The 24,504-nt window shown below is 32.8% G+C and overlaps 1 protein-coding gene across 5 annotated transcripts; it reads right to left on the reverse strand.

Annotated features, from left to right (window-relative positions):
- Positions 1–3,634: 3,634 nt before the first annotated feature.
- On the reverse strand, positions 3,635–20,755 carry LOC105334871 (uncharacterized). 5 transcript variants are annotated; one of them, XM_066071916.1, is made up of 10 exons: positions 20,618–20,755; positions 20,261–20,342; positions 17,868–18,102; positions 15,825–15,941; positions 15,521–15,626; positions 7,386–7,467; positions 5,107–5,329; positions 4,714–4,830; positions 4,424–4,496; positions 3,635–3,993 (listed from the first exon to the last, which is right to left on the reverse strand). In XM_066071916.1, the coding sequence occupies exons 6-10, from the start codon at positions 7,440–7,442 to the stop codon at positions 3,924–3,926; spliced, it is 540 nt and encodes a 179-aa protein (XP_065927988.1). In that variant the 5' UTR covers positions 7,443–7,467; positions 15,521–15,626; positions 15,825–15,941; positions 17,868–18,102; positions 20,261–20,342; positions 20,618–20,755; the 3' UTR covers positions 3,635–3,923. The 5 variants fall into 5 exon arrangements, 2 of the variants coding, with proteins under 2 accessions (XP_065927988.1, XP_065927989.1); XM_066071917.1 differs by lacking the exons at positions 15,521–15,626; positions 15,825–15,941; positions 17,868–18,102; positions 20,261–20,342; positions 20,618–20,755 and adding an exon at positions 7,706–7,880; XR_010709534.1 differs by lacking the exons at positions 3,635–3,993; positions 4,424–4,496; positions 4,714–4,830; positions 5,107–5,329; positions 7,386–7,467 and adding an exon at positions 13,619–14,907.
- Between the last annotated feature and the right edge of the window lie 3,749 nt (positions 20,756–24,504).

Raw genomic sequence — 24,504 nt, forward strand, 5'->3', positions numbered from 1 at the left:
GCTACAATAAAGGGCAACACCCTCTTTTAAATGAAGATAATTAAAAAACATTAAAAACTTATTGGTATTTAAAAAAACATCTTTTCAAAGACTACCCAAGACTTTGTTAAAATCTAATATATATATATATATATATATATATATATATATATATATATATATATATATATATATCTATATCTATATCTATCTATATATATACATATATATATATATCTATATATATATATATATATATATATATATATATATATATATATATATATATATATATATATATATATCTATATCTATTTATTTATATCTATATCTATATCTATATCTATATCTATATATATATATATATATAGTAAATGTATATGGGGATGGAGGTTGATTTTTTATGTAGAGTGACATTTACTACCGATCGCTGTAAGTTGTAAACAACTGCTAATTTGACCTGTGAACGCCACGGGACCCTATATTTGTGTTTGTCATTTCCAGAAAGGTCTTTAAATTAACTTCCAAATACTTAAGATTTGACTGAAACTATTATAGTAAAGTACAGAGAGGTCATAACGTTGGTTTGGAGTTCTACGTTGAAATAATAGGTAGGCATTTCCCATATGAAAGGCCTCTTGCTAGAAATAAGATTCCTTATGAAATGGAGGCATATTAAATTAATTTATTGAACACAACGTTAACACAAGTAAGAACGTAAAAAATCACTGTAACATCAGAATATTTCCCTGACTCGTTGCATGGAATTGTTTCATTGTATAAATTCTTTCAACAAGCACTGGCATTTCTATTTTAAAAGAACATGGTCCATTAATGACATCTTGAATATAATAAAAAAAATATGAAGCACATGTTCTGCAGTATTATGTGATATCTGCTTTCAAAAATTCATTTAAAATCAGAAGTTTTAACTTTCTATTCATCTATTTACGAACGTTAAAAAGTGTAGCGTATTTGAAAGCTGCTTTTCATCTTGAGACATTTTTTCATCAACATCCGCTTTAAGTAAAGTTTGTCAATTAGTTCTACACGGCACATACAGGTGGCCAACATTAAAATATACATAAATAGATATCACACGCATGTATTATAGGTATCACTCCAACAAACAAGAAATCATCTTGACGCAAGCGTCAAATGGGCCGCAAAAAATATGATTGTTGTATGAGTCATTGGTTGTTTACATTAAAACACACCACAAAATATAAAATAAAATTTGGTTGTACTAATTTTTATGGTAAATTTTAATATAATTTCAGCAACTTGTTTTGAAGTTTAACTTTTTACTATTATCACAAAGAATCGAGTTCGTTACTGTAAGCATTTCTAACGGTAATTGTTTGATCATTGCCATAGTATGGAGTAATGGAAAACACATTGATTTGTACAATTCAAAGTTCAACTCATCATTTTTCTCTTGGAGATTATGTATTTCAAACCAATTTGTTTTTTTTGTTGCATCGTATTGAATGAAAACTTAATGCATTAGTTTATATGAATTTAAGAGACCACATGATAAAATAGAAATTGATAAGTTTAAAGGAAGTGAACATGAAAAAAATAATTGTTGCTTAATAAATTTTAAAAGCCTTTTGAAACTTAAAAATGAGGTCTGTTACCTTTTTGTTTATTTCTATCAAGAGATTTTATCAATTTAACACTCTCAGTGAAAGGTTTATGGAGGTAATCCATTATTCATTATTCCCCAGCATGCATCTGTTCTCTGACGTAGATAAGCCACATTGCTGTTGGTGACTGGGTCAATGTTGGAACTACTAGGCCAGTGTTTATGTACAGAGTTGATAAAAGTTACGAAGAAAAAATATGCCTTGATGTGAAGAAAAGTTTTGTGTACTGTCATGAGAAGACAATGATTAAGTACATTTCTATAAATGAACCTCAGATAACTATTTATGATTTGTACAAAAAATGAATAGATAAATTAATTTGTGAAATATAAGACCATCACATTCCAGATGTTTGTACGGAGATGTGGCAGTCAGTGTTTACATAAATTAAATGCTGTTTTTAGATTTCAATTTAAATTAATATAAAATTGTAATTTCATTTTCTTGGTGGGGTTTCTTACCGTTACTTTTTATTTAAATGCCCTGGAAATTTTTCTGATTTGTGTTTTTTATACATAAGATCTTGATAATATGTACGCCGGTTCTGTTTATGCTGTTTAAGAATAACAGGACTAAGACACTTTTTAAAAGTCAGGATGCTGTGCAATGCACCTTGTGTGCTCATTTATGTAGCACACATAATGTTCAAACTCATAAACAAGAAATTCCCGAGTGCAATGAAAATTAGGTCACAATAACACTGATCCACGGACATTCCATTCTAGTTACATGTCACATTAACTGCTGGTGGGAATGCATCATTCTGAGATCCAAAATCTTCCTCCATAAACACTGTTTAAAATGACAACTCTTTACATTCCTTTCCAAGTTTCCATTCACATTTTGATGATGGCATTTTATATCTGTTACTAAACGTGTGTAAACATGCAATGTGTCTCACTGACGGCAGCATCAGTGCTGCCCTCTCTTAGATGCTTAGAGATAACCCAGCAGGGAGGTAATGATTTTAACAATATGGCAGCGCTCATGGATTGCAAAAATTAGTTATTCTAAGTGGTATATCTTTTTACTGAGGAAAGCTCTGTCTAAACGGTTTTCAGATATCATTATACACATCAAACAGACAAATTTGAGCCCTTGATAATTTTTTCATGTTCACTTCCTTTAAATTTTCCAGTCAATTCAAATTTTCATTTCTGTCATATTTTTGCGTAAATAATTAAAATTGATGTCATTTCATGATATTTTCTACCACATTTTACATGGAAATATAATAAATACACACACAAAGTCATTTTATTTGACACGGCACACAGAAATTCAAATATATCATTTATAAAAAATTTAATGACATTCAGGTCTTTAGTATTTTAGGTCTTTAGTATGTACCGCATACCGATCCCGTCAATCGCAACTTCTCGGGCCTTTCCGGCAAGCTCGGAAAAACACCTCGAATGTATTAACATCACCGGATGTTAGAATTTTATACAAAATGGAGTCGCTTCCCATTAAAATAAGTATCGGCTAGACAGTCTTGTATGCCGCTTCTGTGTTATATTTTAGTGTATATCGTTTACTTTAATGAAGTAATAACTCACATCTCAACAGATCTTAAAATGTGTTCTATTTATATCAAGTTTTACAAAAAGGGGGGTTGTCATGGACGCCTAGGTAATACATTCGAGGTGTTTTTCCGAGCTTGCCGGAAAGGCCCGAGAAGTTGCGATTGCGATCCCGTTGCATTGTTTTGAAAAGAATGAAATACTCCGAAGTTTTCCGAATAGAGTGTAGTCTCGATAAAAACGCGCCAAACACGACAATCTATTAAGTATGACCTACTAGTATTTTTCAATTACGAGTAAAACAAAAAATATGTGATATTTTTTAAAAGGTACATCACATATTTCTATATGCAAATTTACTTTTAATTCATAAAAAATATGCATAGTATTAATTCTATTAAAAAGAACTATCCCGCAGAAACGCAGTAACAATATTTAAATGTGTATCAAATAACGGACCGCCTTCCGGCGGCCCGTAATAAGGGTAGCTCAACTTTGCTTTTTAGTTGCTTTTTAGTTGTTTAAACCAACAGATCAATTGAAACTTGTTCGCTAAAATAAGCAATATTATATAAGTTATGTGTGTTGATGACAAATAGTTAGTTACACATGTAACGCATTTGGTTTATACTTGATAAACGATTGATACATTAATGAAGGATTTGTTCTAACTGCCAGCAGTTATAATATGTTATTGCAAATAAATATCAGATTAACTCTTTCGGTACTTGAAAAATTGGAAAATGATGAATGAACTAAAATGGAACAAGTTTCATCTCAAAGCTCCTGCTCGCATCATTTGGAATATTGATAGGAATGTGAGTGTCCACTGTCCACAGGGTCTGCCAAACAAAAAAATCATTTGTGACATGTGAATAAAATATTGTAAATTCTTGCGATTTGATAATTAATATGCAAAAAGGGGTCATTTACATGTATCCTTCAAAGAAAATTATATGAGCCGTGCTTAACCATAGCTAAGAAGCTTGAGAGCATATACTTTAATTTGATTATCTTTTTTTCTAAAGTAAATCGTTTATACTGTAGAAACCATTGTTGATACATTGGATACATGAACAGTGGAATTCAGAGACTTAAGAAACTTGTCGAGAAATGGTCTATTAACTTACTAGCATCGTCATGCACATAAGAAAATACAAACTATTGTTTTGAATTCATTGGCATTCATATTATATAGTATTGCGAAAACGTTCACTGTCATTTCGATCAGAACCAATAAATCTACAGACATATATTGGAATATATAAGTACCTCTCTGATGTCGATCGAACATTATCACGCATCCAATCTTTTTTTCTTCGAACTCGTTCATAGCAACTTTGGTCTAGTTATTAAAAAAGAAAAAAGATGACAGAGATAATTAGGTTTTTAATTTTTTAAAGTGTTTAATATTCAATTTGATATACAACATGTAAATTTTGTACATGAAATTTTACTTAAAATCAGATTACCAATTTCCCATATGTGTTCATAAAAAAAGAGTTAACCAGATATTTTATGTTTGGATCTTATTTACCGAATTGGTTGCTTTTCAAACTTACATTTATATGCCTCTGCTGAGTTGTAAACTTGCGGGCATGGCGGATTATACCTTGTACACTCTGCTGCATAGTTTTCTTGTATCACATTCCCCATAATGTTGAACTCCGTACAATACCCTTAAAGTAAAAGAATGTTAAATGAAACCTAATAAAAAACAGTGAATATAGAGGGTAGTAAAATTTGGATTTTGTTATTTTATAGAAAAATATATCCCTGTTGAAATTTAGCAAGGTTTTAAAACTTTGACTTCGAGTATGAAAATTTACATTACTTACATATAAAAATGGTAACTACTTGCTACTCTTATCGATAATATTCAAATGTTGAAATATATCAATTCTTTATCCTGTGTACCAATATGCTTCATTTTATAGCATATGTTTATACCGTACCAAATATGGTTCTATTAGGTGCGCACACTTCCAAAGTAGCATTCATCCAAGCATTAATTACGCAATGATACTGAAAGTGATGTCTTCCCGAAGAGCAATTTTGGTTTATGGATTCGCAGTTCATGTCTTTGGTCGCTATTTTCCATGATTCTTTGTCTGTTGGACATTGATTAACGTATCGCGTTGTCGCAGCTGATTTCTCACAAAAAGTAAATGATGACACCTTCAAAAATAATTTTTAAAATGTATCAGATCCTCAACATTAACCACAGGGACATCGTACCCACTCTACACTCTATGACATATATTGATAATACCTATATATGTCATAGAGTGTAGAGCGGATACGATGTCCCTGTGATTACACCCATAACCTTGTGCACAAGATGAAAGACCACTTCACATCACATGTCTACCCTTGCACTAACACAGGTTCAGACAACTCGTCGCTGCGCAGTAGTGTAATGTTGCGTTTCACTATAGCACGACAGCTTGTGTTTAAAGCTATTTAAGTGCAAAAACGTGTGCTTGAGGACAATAACACCCACCCCACGACCAGCAGTGTAGTTTACGTTATGAATAAAAGATATTTAATATATCGTCTTTCTTTATAGTCTGAAAACTGAAAAAGAAAACAAGGAAGTTATATCGCTTTGTTAACATTACACCCCTCGCTTCAATAATGTCCGGATTGGGCAAAAACCAAGTATCAGATTCAAAATGAGTTCTGTATGGTGTTCCGTTTGGACTACTTACAGTGACGCACTTTTGGGCGTCTCTCTCTCTCTCTCTCTCTCTCTCTCTCTCTCTCTCTCTCTCTCTCTCTCTCTCTAACGGCGTTCCGTGAGGGCCACTTGCACCTCCGACTTCAATTGGTAGAAGCGAAAGTGCGAAGACGCAATTAAGACGAAAATGCCGAATGCTCTCGGGTGTTTTTAGTGTGGCGGATATTAAGCATACAATCATTTTCATTTATTCATTAATATTTTACTAGGTTTCATGTAAGTCTAATTATTATGTTCTCCATATAAAATGTAATGCCCGCTATAATATATGTGTGTAAAGTACTTCCAGACTCCATACACGAGTCTGCTTACCTTGATTCAATACCATAATTAAACACTGTTATATTTGAATTTCAAACTACGCCAAAGTGTTTAGATTTAAATTTGTTAGAAATGTTTTCCCAAAAAATACCGCAAACACCATAGCTAAAATTATCTTTAAACGATAAAGAGATCAACACATATTAAAAGGCAAAGATGAAAGGGCAACTTCGAACTTTCGCCTTCGCAACTTCACACTCTTGCATCTTCGACCTTGAGGCGTGATGGGCGTGAGGTGTGACATCGCGAAGACGTGTTGGGAGAATCCGATTTTCGCAAATTTCCGTTAACGTGATGGCATGTTATGTGTCAAGTTGCGTTAGCGCGAAATTGTGTTCTTTGACCGAGCGACATCTATTTGTGTGAAGTTACGTTAGTGCGACGGTGTGTTCTATGACAGCACGAGTGCGAGTAAATGCAGTTGCGATAATGTGATTGTATGTTGTCCTATTTGTGTTAGCGCGACATCGTGCACGTTGTGTGACAACTCGAAGGCAATTTGTGTGAAGATGTGATAGCACAATAGCAGGTTGAGCGAAGGATGCGAAGTTTTATTTTTTGGCGTAAAGGCATTTTGCTAAATTTAAGATGTCATAGTGCGACGGCTTGCGTGGTGGGCGAAACGGTGTTGGCATACAATGTAATGGCGGTTTCTGACAGCATGACGACGTACACGTACTAGTTGTTTTACTCACAGGCTATCGATATTTTGCATTTGCCTATCCGATTTATCCAGTATCTTGCAACGATGAAACGAACACTATAATGATAACATTGGATGAGTTTATCAACAGTGTTAAAAATGGATACCTGAAGAGCGCATGTACATGAATCCAAGAATTATTCCCATAGTGGGGCAAGGGAGAGGGGTTCGGAAGGCACACACACACACACACACACACACACACACACACACACACACACACACACACATATATATATATATATATATATATATATATATATATATATATATATATATATATATATATATATATATATATATATATATATATATATATTTGCTTGTGAGAGATTATTCCCATAGTGGTGCAAGGGAGAGGGGTTCGGTAGGTTTGACCCACCCACCCTAAGATCCACGCATGGCGCATTTCAAAATCATGATGGGAAAGAGATACATCGATTAAACGGACATTGTGTCACAAACTATACCTCTGTACATATATACAATGTAGACAGCAGTAAAGGAATCCTTGATTTTTCTCCCATCGCTTACTTGACAAATTAAGTACAACTGCAAATATATATATATATATATATATATTGAGCAAAAATTTCAATATATGCATACAAATACAATCATAGTACATGTATATTTTAGCTCAGCAAAATATTTTCAAAATATTCATTAGACAATAAATATAAAGAAGAAATTTATTTATGTATTTTTCATTTTTTATAATCTTTTTTTCTTTCTTTGTAATTGATGATTTAATTATCGAAAAACAGAACATGATCGATTATATACTTACCCAATTTTCAAATGAGAAAAAATGATCCCAATATTGTAAAGCAGCGAGCGAAAAATATCATAGCTTCAAGAAAATTTTGCGAAACTTTAAAATTTTCAATCTATAAATAGACAACAAAATTTTCATTCCAGGTAGATCCGCGGTACGCGTACACTCCAATCACAACTACGAGGCCTACTAATCAGTTACTGTGCTACTACTACAGTTTTGACGAAGGAACGACAACTTGTTACATGTTTTTATCAGGTGTTTTTAAAAATAACGATGTCTACATGTTCTAGCTTTCGTAAGTATCGATCGTTGAAGCGCTGTTCAGGCCAACGTCGAAACTACGTGTAAAGGGTTTTCTCTTTGTTACACTGCAGTGTTAGGAATAAAAAAAACCCCGTAGATCCGGACAATGTGTTCAGGCAGAAATATCGTTACTTTTAGTTAACTTATAGAAACGTTTGAAACTTTTAAAAATAGATAACATTGAAAGAGACACGATTGATATTGCATCTCTCTCTCTCTCTCTCTCTCTCTCTCTCTCTCTCTATTCTATAAATACTAGCATTATGCCATGTTATTAAATCCATTTACTTCTACAATTCGTTAAAGGTGAAAGTATTTTTTTTATGAATTTACTAATATGTAATTATATATGTTTTGATTAACAAAACAATTAAATAAAAAAAAGAATAATCTTGTAAACAAAAAAACAAACAAATATCACATAAGTCCACATGTTTCAACTGTAGTTTTATGTTGGAATGAGGGTGTTGTCAGTTTTTGAAAACCTACACATTTGCATTCCGTTCTGGTAATTTGAAAACAATAATAATAATGGCTAACAAGAAAAAAATCTAACAGTAAAAGCACCAAATAATCCCACTGTCTTTTGTCAGCTTGTAATAAGATTTCTGTCAGAAGAAGTAATGGGGATCTATTCTATGTCCAAAAAAACCGCATTGACAGCCCGACCTCCCCCATTCAAAATCAAACGTTCCACTTCTTAATTGTATGATTTACTCAATTTAACAACGGGAGAACGGGTTATCCTGTTGTCTGCGAGGCTTTGTAAATAAATTTAGCTTACAATGCATAGTTTATAGTACAAAGTTCATGATTGTCGACGTTTTCCCGGTAAGAGGGATTCATAAAAGAAGCCACAATGTCAAGGAATATGAAGCTTTTTTATTGGGGGGATGGGGGGGGGGTGATTTTCCTTATTAGTTTAACTTTGTAATTAGCTCTTTCCAAAGAATTGCATGCCTGATAAAATAAAGCGCGCTTTTATCAAGTGCATGCGTTCATAATTTAATCACCGAGGTGGATCGAGTATTAGTATAGAGCGAGCGACAAAACCTTTTTCGAGAGAATCATTTTCGGGGTTGGGGGGGGGGGGGGGGGGTTGTTGTACAATATCTGATAACATTTCTAACAGAATAAAGCGCTTCAGTCTATAAATTACATCTGTCATTCCATAATTTTCCCTTTAAGTGTTGCAAATTACAGATAACAAGATTATAAAGAGAGCGACGAAGAATATACAATTCTTAATTAAAGGTGTCTAAATATTGTACATGGGCAAAATGTTCCCAAAAATAGGGTTTTCTTGTGGGTTTTAATATCAGAGAAAATGAATCTTGGAATCTCATATCTTATAAGCATTTATAACAATATTAAGCACATTATATAAAAATGCGCATTCCTTATACGCCATATATTCTCTGCATGTATTGTATAATTAGTGATTTTACAAAAAAGTAGATTGATTTAGACGCAGTTGATAATCCGTTCTATTACCCTCAGCATTAGCAACACACTTAGCAACGGGTAACATAACGAATTGCTACATGCGGGTAATTGATGCGCGTTCGATGACGAAGGGAAACTAGCGCGCTGGTCGCTCACTACACGGTCGTTTGAGATACAGGTGGAATGCAGTTAAACGACAATCATGATATATATATATATATATATATATAAATATATATATATATATATATATATATATATATATATATATATATATATATATATATATATATATATATATATATATATATATATATATATAAATATATAAAGTTATATATATATATAAAACTTTTTATATATAAATGAAGTCATTTCTACGGCAAACGGTACGCGCATAATTTACGCGCATGTAACAATTCGTTTTGTTATACTTTCATGTTAAATACTAAAATCTGATTGGTTAAGACGCAGTTCATAATCTCTTCTATTACCCTCAGCGTTAGCAACGCACTTAGCAACGGGTAACATTAAAAAATGTAACATGCGCGAAAATTATGCGCGTACAGTTCGCTGTAGAATTCACGTTATTCCTATATAAAAGCAGTAAAATTTTCTTAAAAATAAAGACATTCAGTATAACAAAATAAATAGCTTCGCGTCGGTTGACAATGGTTTTCTCGGGGTGTCAATTTCAACTGTTACCCTCCCAAACAGGCACTATTTATATAGTGTTACCTGTTGCCAAGTATGTTGCTCACGCTGAGGGTAATAGAGCAGATTACTGACTGCGTCTAAACCAATCAGATTTCAGTATTTAACATGAAAGTATAATAAAAGGTATTGTAGAATGGTAGTATAATACAGGCATGGGGTAATCGTAATCGAGTAATCGTAATCGATTGTAATGATTACTCTTTTTGGAGTAATCGACAGTAATCTGTAATCGAAGAGATTTTCGATTACTTGTAATCGTAATTTAATCGATTACAGCCAAAAAGTTCAGTGTAATTATAATTACTTTTTCGATTACTTTCGATTACTCTTTACATAAACATATTGTAATGCACATATTGTATGAAAAATGCTCCTCAAGTGTTGTTTATAATACATTTGATAAAATATAAAATAAAATTGTTTACATTCATTTTTTATGATTTTCCATTTTCACTTAAAATATAACTATTGGTTCAAATGTCATTGAGTATATAATCAAATAATCAGTTCACTCTGTTTTTCACACTTCCTTGCAGAATTTTTTGATTATATAACCTAGTGTGGCTTAGAAATATCACTAAGCTACTGACCATTATTTAAAGAGGGATAGAAAGAGGGAGAGAAAGAGAGAGAGAGGTTATATTTAGTGTCTTTTTTGCCAGAGAAAAAACAAAAGGGTGTGTAAGTGTCAGTAAGTGTGTTTGTTCTTGCCAGGTAAGAAATGCACGAAGCACTTAATGAGGTGTGACCACCCTAATCATGTTAAAAAAACTCAGTTTAGATAACAATTGAAATAACCCCAACAAGGATCTATTAAATCAGAACAATTATAAGCTTCAAACCCAATTCATTCAAATCATGAAGCAAGGTTCCCTCAAAGTTCTTTGGATATTGCCGATGATATTTTCAAAATTATAAAATTTTAATCTAATTCCTATTGTAGAGAAATTATCAATAACAACAGAAGATTATGATGTTAATGGTGCAAGGTCAAGATTTCATACAAAGTCGTTAACTTCCAAAAAAAACCTTTGTTTTCATAATTTAAATGAAGAGCTTTCTTTATAATTGCTTATGATTTAAATAAACCGTAGAAATTATAAAATGTTATCTTATTAAAATTGAAATATAAAGTCTGAAATTTCCATATCATTCATATAATGAAAATACATCTTTAATAAAACCAAATTAACTTGAAGAGTTTATATGATATGTTCTGAAGAGGTACATGTACCATGCACATTTTAATGAATTATTTTTAGAGTAATCGATTATTAATCGATTACATGTTATAAAGTAATCGATTACAATCGATTACTGGACAAAAATGAGTGTAATCGATTAATAATCGATTACACAAAATTGCCCTATGTAATCGATTATTAATCGATTACATTTTTGAGTAATCGTGCCCATGCCTGGTATAATATAGTTCGTATTTCTGATAAGGTACGTGATTGCATCATAACTTGTACAACAAATACATATACTGTGGAATCATTTAAATTCGTGGTGGTCAATTTTCGTGGATTGCTTAAATTTAACAGGTTCGTTGGGACGTTATTTCGTGTTTTCTCGTATACTTACGAAAGGAAATATGAATTCATTGCATTAATTGATTAATTCGTGGAGGATGTTAATTCGTGGATAAGAGGTACTCACGAATTCCAAAATTGAGCCACAACGAAATCTAATGAGTCCACAGTAGTTTAAGGTACACTTTCTTATGAATCAATGAGTGTGTACATTGCGGATAAATTCATAATATACAATAAAGAATGTCATGAATGATTACATGTAGATCCATTCTTCATTAACTATAATATATATCATATGAAAACTAACTTAAGTTTTTTTTTTTTTTTAATTTTCCTATCAAAATAAGGAAGAGTCCGCCATTTATTTGGCGAAATCTGGCTCGATATTACAATAGTTGTTCTTGTTTAACAGGAAAACCTCGTCAGACTTTGTTTTCTCCGAACTGCCTGAATGGATTAAGAAATACCCTTCATGAAATCAACTGAAATGTCTTCTTTTTGAGATCAGATAAAAATATTTTTTAGCAACTAAAGTATGTCAACATTGGTGTCGGCGATTTGAAATGTGGGATATCGCACAATATACCAACGTTCTTGGATTTCGTTGTTGAGTTGACATACTAAATCAAATGCTCATTTGACAACGAATTAATGTATCCTTCAAGCTTTTTGCGTCAAAACCGCATCGATCTATTTTTATGTGAATTTTACAATAAAATGTATTCATTTTTACACAGCTTAGCCTTTTTTCTGAGAAAAAGGGATCTCAAATAATTTTTTATAGAAACTCTAAAAAATTAAATGTTTATTTGGAATATATCTTTCATGGTAAGGAAGGGTAACTAAAATAATCTATTTTTTAAATCGCAAGGCACTATTTATGTGATACTATTTTCTTCTAATAATTATCTCTAAATTATTCAAAGCCATAGAAGTATAACTCTCGCTTTACATACATTGTCATGTACAGTCATCTAAAAACAAATCCAGCTTAAAACCTCAGTGAGGCAACGAAACATCAATATATTTAATCAAAATGTTGCTTGAAAACTTCCTAACAAACTAAAGTATATACTTTATGTAATAAATTATAGATAATTACCAAACGAATCACACAGTTTGATAATTAGAATTTGAAAAACATGTCTCGGCCTAAAATCATATTTAAAAACAACCGCTGCATGCACGATATACATGTATATGGATCTAAATTCAGTTGATATGAACGTTCGGGGCAAAACGAAGAATAATTTTAAATCCTGTTATCTTAAAATGAAGATTCCAGTGATTTAATGGCACTTCATCCTATATTTATGAGACGAACATTTCACAGATTACATGAGCGTTGACACGTTTGAATTTACACGAACTTCCAGTTGGTTTCAAGCGTATATTATAATTGCAATTCTCATTACGATTTCGGAAATAGACACATACAGGGGAAATCACTTTTCAAGCTGCAATGAATTCTGTAGGTGTCTTTTTTTTTTCATTTTACTTGCAACGGTACATAAAACGTAAAAATCAAAATAATAAAAGACTGAATTACGCAAATACAAAGAAACCCAAGACAAAACAATCTTAAATCCAGATACACTCATTTCAATGTATTAAAAAAAAATGGTATTCCCTTGCATGTTGTAGAGTAGAAAATACTACATGTATGTAGGGATTTCGATAACATTTGGAAAGCAATTTTTTTTTCTAGATAATATGAAATCTTTAAAGAGCAATGCAAGGCATTAATTGTAGTCTCATCTGTGAAATTGAAGCTAACAGTTCGACAAATACTGTGCAATTTGCATTTGATGAAATTAGGCCATGGATTTTGCAAAAAACAACTACCTAAATTTTATCAAGCTGAAAAGAAATACAATTAAAAATGAAAAGAAAGTTGACAATTTTATTTTGTTCCAAATTTTATTTTGAAACTGACTCATTTAACACATGGGTTGACTGAGCAGTTTGAGCAATAACAGAATCATGGCATAAAAGACATGTATGCAGATGTAAACAGGGAAAATAACCCGCTTTAATATTGGCAAAACAGAGATGTCAACATACAATGCTAACAAACTGTATATGGTAAATTGTAAAACGCTTAGTATAAGTAAATTTAATATAAGTTACGTGGGCCCTTTCGAGAACGAAGTTAACTTTTATAGGATTGTGAAATCAACGATGAAAATGCATATCATTATAAGTAATATTTGCATGCATGCAGTCATCTTCGCTAGCCAAGGGTTTCTGATTCGAACCGCTTCTCACAAACCCTTGGCATATTGTGCCATCAAAAGTCGGGATTTTTTTTTGTCACGTGATCTCCTATCCTTTTTTTTTTTAATTAAAGATTCCGTACTATAACGTACCTGGCGCCAGAAATTGCTGCCTCTGTAGACATTGATTTTGACAAGTTGGACGAACGTTTTAATGCCCATGCAGTGTATTCAATGAATAGGAATAATGTGAAAAGTTACATATATATCGAATTCATTCGAAAGTGATCGAAAGACTGGGAGCGGGGAATCCTCAATCTACGAGTTCATGCCTCTGTTGATAAACAATCTTGTGTATTGGTATTGCACCATTGAATGATCGAGACATGCATCATGAAGATTCAAACAGAAAGACTAGAAAAATAGGGTTTTGAGCTAATCGTAGAAGAAACACTCGTGAATAAACGTTAGGAAAACATTGTTGATTAAATCAGGTATGCTTTGTAATTTTTGATTGATCGAACGGTTTCAATAAACCCCAATCAAAATCCAGGGAAAAATCCCGACTTTTGATTTTCGATAGCATGAAGGGCTTTTGAGAAGCGGCGCGGATCAGAAAACCTTGGCTAGCGAAGATGGCATGCGGTTGATCTAACGAAGATTTAAAAAACAACATCGGATATACAGAAATAATACGTTACGGTTTCGGTTTGGTATGAACATTGCAACTGTTACATTGCACTTGACAATGTAAATAAGTCTTATTACATGTATTTATCAACAAATGCCACACTTAACCCTGTCATTTCACAGTTTCTCGTATTTTGAAGACTTATTTGTACTGGCTTCCATCAGATGAACATTTGAAAGTCAGATGAAATTCTCGAGACCACATCAGCATGCACATGTAAACACACATACTATTTCTTATAAAACGCATTTGAGCAGTATGGGCAGAAATATAACTGCTATACATGTATCGCCGCGAAGCCTGAAAGTAAAATAGGAACCATGCATTAGTCAAATTGTATAGAAAGGAAATCACATTTACATTTACGTACACAGACATGTACATATTCAAGGTTGACAAATGCTGAATGGACAGAGGCCATTACATTCTATAGAAAAATGTTGACTGGAATTCTGGGTACTGCCAACAAACACTTCATAAGAGATATGAAAGCTTGTATACGTTGTATTCGGCACAAGTGTAAATACATGATTATTTGCTGATTATCTATGCCCCCCTCCCCCCAAAAAATGAAAATAGAGGACATAAGGTTTGATTAGAATTAGTGTTGTCCAATTACTACGTATAGAGGTTTATACAGAACCATTAAGCTTTCAATTGCTAAACAAATATATATGTGGGTACCTTTATCACACGCTTAGTTGCATGTTTGTGTTAACAAGTTGACCATTTTTATTACTGTCGTACGTAGGGTGACACGCATTTTATACATACATTCTTGATGAAATCAAAATAATTAGCAGCCTGCGCCAAGACAAAACGGGTTGAATAACTATGTGTTTACCAACATTTTAATTCAATGAAAAGAACAATATTTGCATTGAATGTTTTCCCCCGATTTATAACACCGTACCCTTCTGAAGTTGACTTAACGTGTACAACTGGCTTCTTTATATCTTCGTTGCTATACTCAATTATTTGACGATTCTTCTTTTTTACCAGTTGATAACAACTTTGATCTGCAATTTGAAGATTTGGTTTAACAGAAGAGTATATTTCATGTGTAAAAAATTGAAATATTAAAATGTAATGCCTGCCCAATGTCCTACTCTACATATTTGAAGGTAGTTACATGTATTAATATATTTTGAGCAGTTGTATTTTGTTTCAATCGGATTTCACTTATGACTGTTAACAAAGTCAGTAGATAAACTTGCATTTGTATGCCTCGGCCGAGTTGTAGAAAACTGGACACGGAGAAGTATGATTTCTACAATATGCATTGTAGTTTTCTTGAATAACTTGTCCCTTGACATTATACTCTGTGCAACAGCCTATAAGTAAAAAGCAACAGATAAACGGGCATATGTGACTAAGACTGGAACTACCACCAGTTAGTTAAGTTTTATTTTTATTCAATTATTTAGTGTCATAAAATGCATTCTTAATTCAATATAGATATTCAACTTTGTTAGAGGAGAGGGGATGGATACTCGAGGTTAAAGGTGAGGGATTAGAATATGTTACATATATATTATATATACAGTCATGTGTTATTGTAGTAATTTTAGTTATAGTGTAAAACAAATGTGTTTGATAATCAAAGAAAAAACTTTTTCTAAATGCATTCTATAGTAAGAGTAACAAGCCAACAATTCTATAGCAAAGCATTCACTTAAATTTTACTTGATTATTAATTAATAATTTCATTACTAGTATGATTTTGCTGTCCTTGAAAAAACTTTCCCCACGCCACACATCGACATAACTAGATTTGTCTTTCCATTCTCCTTACACCAAAATTAGTATACATTTTACGGGTAACACTATATAAATAGTGCCTGTTTGGAAGGTTAACAGTTGAAATTGACACCCCGAGAAAACCATTGTCAACCGACGCGAAGCGGAGGTTGACAATAGTTTTCGAGGGGTGTCAATATATAAATAGTGCCTGTTTGGGAGGGTAACAGTTGAAATTGACACCCCGAGAAAACCATTGTCAACCGACGCGAAGCGGAGGTTGACAATGGTTTTCGAGGGGTGTCAATTTCAACTGTTATCCTCCCAAACAGGCACTATTTATTTTGTTATACTGAATGTCTTTTTTAAAATTTTTAAGAAAATTTTACTGCTTTTATATAGGAATAACGTGAATTCTACAGCGAACCGTACGCGCATAATTTTCGCGCATGTAACATTATATAAATAGTGCCTGTTTGGGAGGGTAACAGTTGAAATTGACACCCCGAGAAAACCATTGTCAACCGACGCGAAGCGGAGGTTGACAATGGTTTTCGAGGGGTGTCAATTTCAACTGTTATCCTCCCAAACAGGCACTATTTATTTTGTTATACTGAATGTCTTTTTTAAAATTTTTAAGAAAATTTTACTGCTTTTATATAGGAATAACGTGAATTCTACAGCGAACCGTACGCGCATAATTTTCGCGCATGTTATATTTTTTAATGTTACCCGTTGCCAAGTGCGTTGCTAACGCTGAGGGTAATAGTAAATATTATTAACTGCGTCTTAACCAATCAGATTTCAGTATTTAACATGAAAGTATAACAATTTTTAATGTTACCCGTTGCCAAGTGCGTTGCTAATGCTGAGGGTAATAGTAAATATTATTAACTGCGTCTTAACCAATCAGATTTCAGTATTTAACATGAAAGTATAACAATTTCAACTGTTATCCTCCCAAACAGGCACTATTTATTTTGTTATACTGAATGTCTTTATTTTAAAGAAAATTTTACTGCTTATATATATGAATAACGTGAATTCTACAGCGAACCGTACGCGCATAATTTTCGCGCATGTAACATTTTTTAATGTTACCCGTTGCTAAGTGCGTTGCTAACGCTGAGGGTAATAGTAAGGATTATGAACTGCGTCTTAACCCATCAGATTTCAGTATTTAACATGAAAGTATAACAAAACAAATTGTTACGTGCGCGTAAATTATGAGCTCAGTAATACTATGGATCGTCGTAGAATTCACTTCATTATATAAAAGCAGTTACATTTTCTCGAAAATTAAGACATTTAGTATAATAAAATAAAAGGTGCCTGTTTGTGAGTCAATTTCAACTGTTACTCTCACAAACAGGCACTATCTATGTAATGAAATGCAGACGCTGTTAAAGGTAAGTTGAATTATAACCGTGTCCCAATTGTATTCATCATGCTAATAAAATTCATATAGTTTATTTCCAGAGTATAAATGCTTGTACATGTACATGTACAGTGTATCATACCAAATATCGTTCGATTTGGTGCACACACTTCTAAAGTCTCATTCATCCAAGCATTGATGACACAATGATATTGGAAAAGATGTCTTCTCGAGGGTTGTGAGCAATTCTGTTTAATGGCATCACAGTTCATTTTTTTGGCCGCCATTTCCCACGATTTTGAGTCCGTTGGACATCGATCAAGGGGTCGGACTGTACCGGCTGACTCCTTACACGTTGTATATGACGCCGCTTGTACCTTCAAATAAATCAGATAAGAAGAAGAAAAAAAGACAAATCGGAAACTTTTCTATAAATGGCACATTGTTTTCATGTTTCAATGTTATACGTTATAAAATTTTTATAATACCCCCACCAATAAAAAAAAACAACAAAATACATAAAACAAAAACAAAAATAAAAAACAACACACAAACAAAAGCTCCTAAAATCAGACCTACGGAATATTATAAATAATACAATATCATGTCTGGATATTTTCGATGTACATAGCGACCCATTATACCCGAACAATTAAATTAAACTAGATTTTGACTCGTGCATGCGTGCACGGGTTGACATTGCACATCGGACATTTACAAAATGAATACATCGACACACCGTATTGTTGACATTTACATAACAAAGCTACATATGTATATGCCTACAATAATGTTATTGATTTCACTTTCCTTAGCTAGAACAATCTAACTGTGTCTTGGGAAAGGCGGCCCTCACCACAGTTAGAATGCCTCTCATATACCTGTAATGTAACAGAAAATTGATTGAAGTTGCATTGAAAATAACAGTCAATTAATCATAATAAACCTTTTTGAGACTGTAGATACCTTTCATCTAAAATTTTAATTTATATAATGAAAGAGTTCAACACTTTTTCACCAACGTACACGTATTTTCTTTGCTACATAGACAATACACGGAACTCATTTAATCGTAAAACCGGGTCCATAGGACATTTTATAATTTCAACGATAAAACATTCCATCTTCACTTTCCTATGAAATATAATGAGAATTTTTGAATGGAATCAAATACTTTTTTGCCATCACAAAGACAAAATTAAGCAAGTACTAAGTTGATATGTATAATTGTTATTTTATATTATTGTTTCTGAGCTTACGTATTCATAGAAATATGATATTGTGGGAACTTAAACTAAAGATCCCGTTAGTGTGAATTTACTGCGCACGCGCAAGATTATAAAATCCGAAAAATTCAGATGATTTCCGGGTTTTCTGAGGAATTTTCTTTGATTATTAATTAGCGAAGCTTAATTGAGGTAGAATAAAAACAAATTGGTAATCTTTAAGTACCAATGATGTTAAAAATATATAAAACCAAAAGACAGTACTCCTCCGATTTATCGGTATTAAAGCTTAAAAATTCTTATTTATACTTATACTTAACCTATACTTATTCTTTATATTATTTCAATATAGTAGTATAGATATGCGTCGTAAGGGTCATTCACTTTTTTAAAACAATGCAAGTCAAACGTCATCAAAATTACCATGCAATAATATAACATGTTCTGAATCAGATGTACTAGTATTGTACTATTTATATACTGGTGTAACATGGATCCGGGGAGGGAGTTGCAGTTTAAACAATTAAAACTTAACAAATTAAAATAGTAAAGTAGGACTCCGACGTGATTTAATTCCTCAACTCCCACCCCCTCCCGTCAAAACATTCCTGGTTGGTATACATGTGGGGTTTGTATGCTTACTTGGTTTAAAGTCTCTGGAAGTCGACATGACCTTGAAGTCGTGCTTGCGTAACGGCCTATATTGTTATAAGGTTGTGTTTTTTTCTTAAAATTGCCGATAAATATCGATTGAATTGTAATGAAAGACAAAATGTGTATTCATTTCATTACAGGTACATGTATACATAACAACACCTCCTTTTGTTCATGCCATAACATGTGAAAAACCACGTAGCACGACAGCGAGTTGCCATTGTCCTTTACAAAAATTTAGATTGTGGAGAATCAAAAGTTGTCATGTACAAATTTTGATTCTCAACAATCTAAATTTTTGTAAATAACACCATGATAATAAAGTTAGACGGGGCGTTATGTGTAGCTTTTTTCCCTGACCTACACATAATAGTTACTGTTGAGGAACATTATGGGTAGGCCAGGGGAAAAGGCTACGTTATAGGTACCGTATAAGAGAAGCTGCGTTATATAGCGCAATGGTGTGTTGTGCGAGTTTGTGCATAAATTATGTTGCTTCGACGGTGTATTTTACTTAAAGTTTGTTCTAGCGCGACAGCATGAGGTTCAAAGTTTGGTTACCACTAGGGCGTGGTGTGTAAACTTGTGACGGTCGCGCGTGTTATGATTTTATCATTGTTAAGATTTTTGGATCCGTGCATGCTTGTATAATTACCTCAGTATATATGAACATCAACAACAGCAATGAACGAATTATTGGTTTTCCTTCCATCATTTGACAAATCGATTTCAATTAACTGAAAAAAGAAATATTATTTTATATCTGTTATCTGTCAATCCAAATCTCAATAAATTAATATGGAAATATTGTTAAATGTTCTAATTCATCAAATGTGCATGTCTTTGGCTCCAAAAATAATAAAGAAATTGTAACGCATATACATGTATCATAGTTTATTCCTTTTTCTACATTATTAGAAATATACTGACGATCTTAATCATAGTAGGTATAAAACATGAATTCATATGGAATTTATATTCTGTTATCAACTAGATCATAAAATGTACTTACTCAAAATTCCAAAATGGGGAGAAATCCTACATTATATAGAGCATTACGCGAAACCTGTAAACATATTGCATGAATTTATATAGAAGAAAAACGAAAGACCATCCCTACCTATTATATGGAATTTAGAAAATTTTCAGCAGTGTTATAAATAGTATCAATAATTTCCACTGGAACACATAGGGGTGTTGCTAAAACGCGGAACGGAAAGCGGAGCGGAATATAATGTCACGTTTAAAATGGTATAGACTGGCCAGAAACGATTTACTTTGTATCTATTGAATGATTATTCACATGTGCGTGGTTGTCTTATTGATATTCTTATAAATGTCTATCAAATATAGCAATGCACCAAATCTGCTTTAGCTAAGTACAAAACGGAAAAAAAATCAAATGTATACGAATTGTGAAATATTAAGAGTAAATTACAGTAGCTATACCTTTGATTTATTTTTGGGAGTTGATTTTAATCAACTCCCCTATGCACTTATTCAGGCAAATCGGAAGTGAAACAGTGAAAAATCATCACCGTTGACAAGACTTAGTTCTTGAAAATAATCGATGAATTCGATGTATCTATTCTAAAGCATTGTTTTTCAAAGAAACTTATTTGAAAATACGTTGTAATTAGTCAAATTTTAAATTATACGAACAATTTAAATATTTTTTTGTAGTCGTATGTACATGTATTCCTACACCAGAGTTAAAATATAATATACATGAAGTCTCGATCAACGAGACGCTCGGCTAACTCTGTATATCTCCGACAAGCAGATAAATGTAGACAGCTGAGCGTCTGGTTGAACGAGACTAGAGTTCAATATTGGTTGGATCCGTACAATTTCTCATAAATATTTCGATTACTGATACGTAGTTTGATGGGATTTTAAAATTCTTTAAATATTACACAACGTGATTCATATGGGGTTTTCACGAAATTCTTGTTAAAGAATTCATATTATAAAAATGTGCGTAATTCAAATATACATATAGGAAACTACTTGCCATGCAAAATAAAATATTGTTAATTTTAAAACAAATCATAATCGATAAAATCAACTCTCGTCAGTACTACAATACTTTGATTCTTATATTATGTATATACTTACATCAACATTGAATTTTTGGTGCTCTGTACGATCTTGAATCATGTAGACGATACAGTATCATTGAGATGAGCTCTAGACGTTGTCTGATTTAATTTTCCGATTATAAATTGGGACTTTAGTCTGTCGATCCCAACTTTTTATGCAAATTACACATTTGAAGGATTCAAATAGAAATTATACATACCTGTTAAAAGAAGTGCAATTGAAGTATATGAAACGGGAAATATCCAAGAAAACCTAATTGAAACACTATCATTTTTTAACCAGAAAAATTCACAGGATCGAAAACAGATTTCTTACGGAGATTTATAATGGAAATTGTTTTGCCTCGGACTAGAATATCTCGACGTCTTTGGATGAATCGCGTCACGTTGTTGCCTTAAAATTACTATACACAGCAAGCGTCAAAATTTATATGGCAACATGGTGAACGTAACGTTATTTGAGCTGACTTTTTACACAAACGTTCAACCATACCATTGATTTTTAAGCCCCAAAATATTTAGAGTGACCCCCCCCCCCCCTTTGCCCTTGAGGTAATATTTTGATCCTACAATAGCATCCATGATTGAACAAATGACTGACGAGGAAGGTAAAAAAAAATAGAGAATTAAGCTATGAATTTAATTGTTATATATTGTCCTTTTTGTTTACATATCAATCTGTAGGTTCCGACAAAACAAAACACTTATTAGGTTTGAAACTGACTGTTTACAGAAATTTGTGGGGTCGGTTAAGTCCATAGAAGACTCGGCTCCGCCTTGTAATAAGTAATAATGTTGTCATCTTTTCTCCATTCGGAAGTCACTCGGAATACCTCGCACAATTTTTCAACGTTTTCATCTGGGTCTGCTGCATTGCATTTCTTTATTTTTAGCCCTGTATTGAAACCTGATGATCGAACTAGAGAGGTCGTTTTAAAGAAGAAATCTTGGAAATTGTTCATACTTCTTAATGAACATCGCTTGAACCCTGGGGTATATATCAATATCAATATTGAGTTCTTCAGCAAAATGTGAGTCGAAAATATCTTGGGACAGTGTATAGTGGTCAATGCATATACTGTTAATTTTGAAAAAAACCATATATTTTCTGAATATATAATCTCATATTAATAATCTTTAAAAAGGTAAAAATTATATTATTAATGAGTATATCGTTTTTAGCATGAATAACAAATGAATGTGTAAAGAAAATATAAAAAAAAAAATCCAGGCCAACAATTTTTGTAGGGACCAAATTTACGACCAGACCAATTTTTGAGAACAGGCCAATATTTGGGGCCAAGCCAAATTTGAGACCAAAAGTGAGGCCAGGCCAATCTTGAGGCCAGGCTATAAGCTAGGCCAATGGGGCCAGGCAAGGCCAGACCAAGTTTTAGAGTATGCCCAATTTATTAACATTTGCTACGGGGGGGGGGGGGAATCTCTCAATGTTAAACGTTGAGTTGAGTTAACTTCCTTTTCCCAGTCTCATTGGACTTGTTAATTGTTACACAAACATAAAGTGATTCATGTATCCTGATTAAGTTCATTTGAAGTTCATAAAATCATTAAATGCCCCCCCCCCCCTTTTTTTTTTAATTTCTAACATGTACATACATATTAACAATTTATCAGTAAACAACCAGTCATATAAACAACCCATATGTTTTAGCTATAAGGTGCATGATGAAATTAAAATGACAGAACAAACGGACTCTGAATTAAGATTGACACACCAAGCTCCACCCCATCCACTCTGGACCCTCCCAAGTGGCGGGTCCATCGTCAGCATTTTACCCCAAGCCGGTTTTTTTTTCTTTGTTGGGGGGGGGGGGGGCTATGATCAATTTAGAAGTACTTGTTCGTGCATTTTTGGCTGCTTATTACTTGTATTCTGTAGAATAAAAATAAAAACTGTAAAGGAAACTATCACCAGTTTCATTACCAATTAAATGATCATACCAGTAATTATTTAGAAAAATGCTTTTAATTTTAAAAAAATATATTCACTGGGGTCAGAATAAACCTGATAACAACAGCGTTGGTTAGGATACACTAAGGTGCAAGAGGCTTATGCACACTGTGACAAGTCCTGACTGTGAGGAATCCCTCCCGCCAAATAGCAATAAGAGAGGTTCCAGGGAGTTGTTTCAATAAGTAAACCCCTATAATTGATCTGATTGTTTTAAATATGGGCTTAATTTTTGAGTAACATATATATTTGAAAATTTCATTCTTATAGAATTTATTTTTTTAAATCATGTACAAACTGTACGTACATTACAATCTCAAATTTCCCTTTGGTTTACCTCTGTCATAATTAAGAAAACGACCTCAAAAACATTCTTGTAATTCAAATAATGGCGGAAAAGATCACGGGGGGTAAATTGGCACAATAAGAAACCAATCTGATTAAAATCGAGAAACAATAGTACATATTGTTTCAATTTTTACACGTTTATGAATTGGCAATTGAACCCCCCTGTTAATCACTAGTCTCCATCTGTCTCACCGTTTTGGATCACTATAGCCAATTCATAAACGTGTAAAAATTGATCCAAAACGGTGAGACAGGTGGAGACTAGTGATTAACAGGGGGATTCAATTGTTGAACATTCAATTAATTCTTTAAAAAAAAATAATGTAGGAATGTCCCATTGTTTATGCAGACTCAGCAGAAGCTGTCCGATATACATGTATACTGAGTATATATATGGTAGAAGTCATAATTTGAACTTCCAAACAGACATATGAACTGAAGAAGAGGAATTCACAGATCTATATTCTAGATCCAAAA

The sequence above is a fragment of the Magallana gigas genome, chromosome 9 (genome assembly GCF_963853765.1).
Source record: "Magallana gigas chromosome 9, xbMagGiga1.1, whole genome shotgun sequence".
Taxonomy (NCBI): Eukaryota; Metazoa; Mollusca; class Bivalvia; order Ostreida; family Ostreidae; genus Magallana; species Magallana gigas.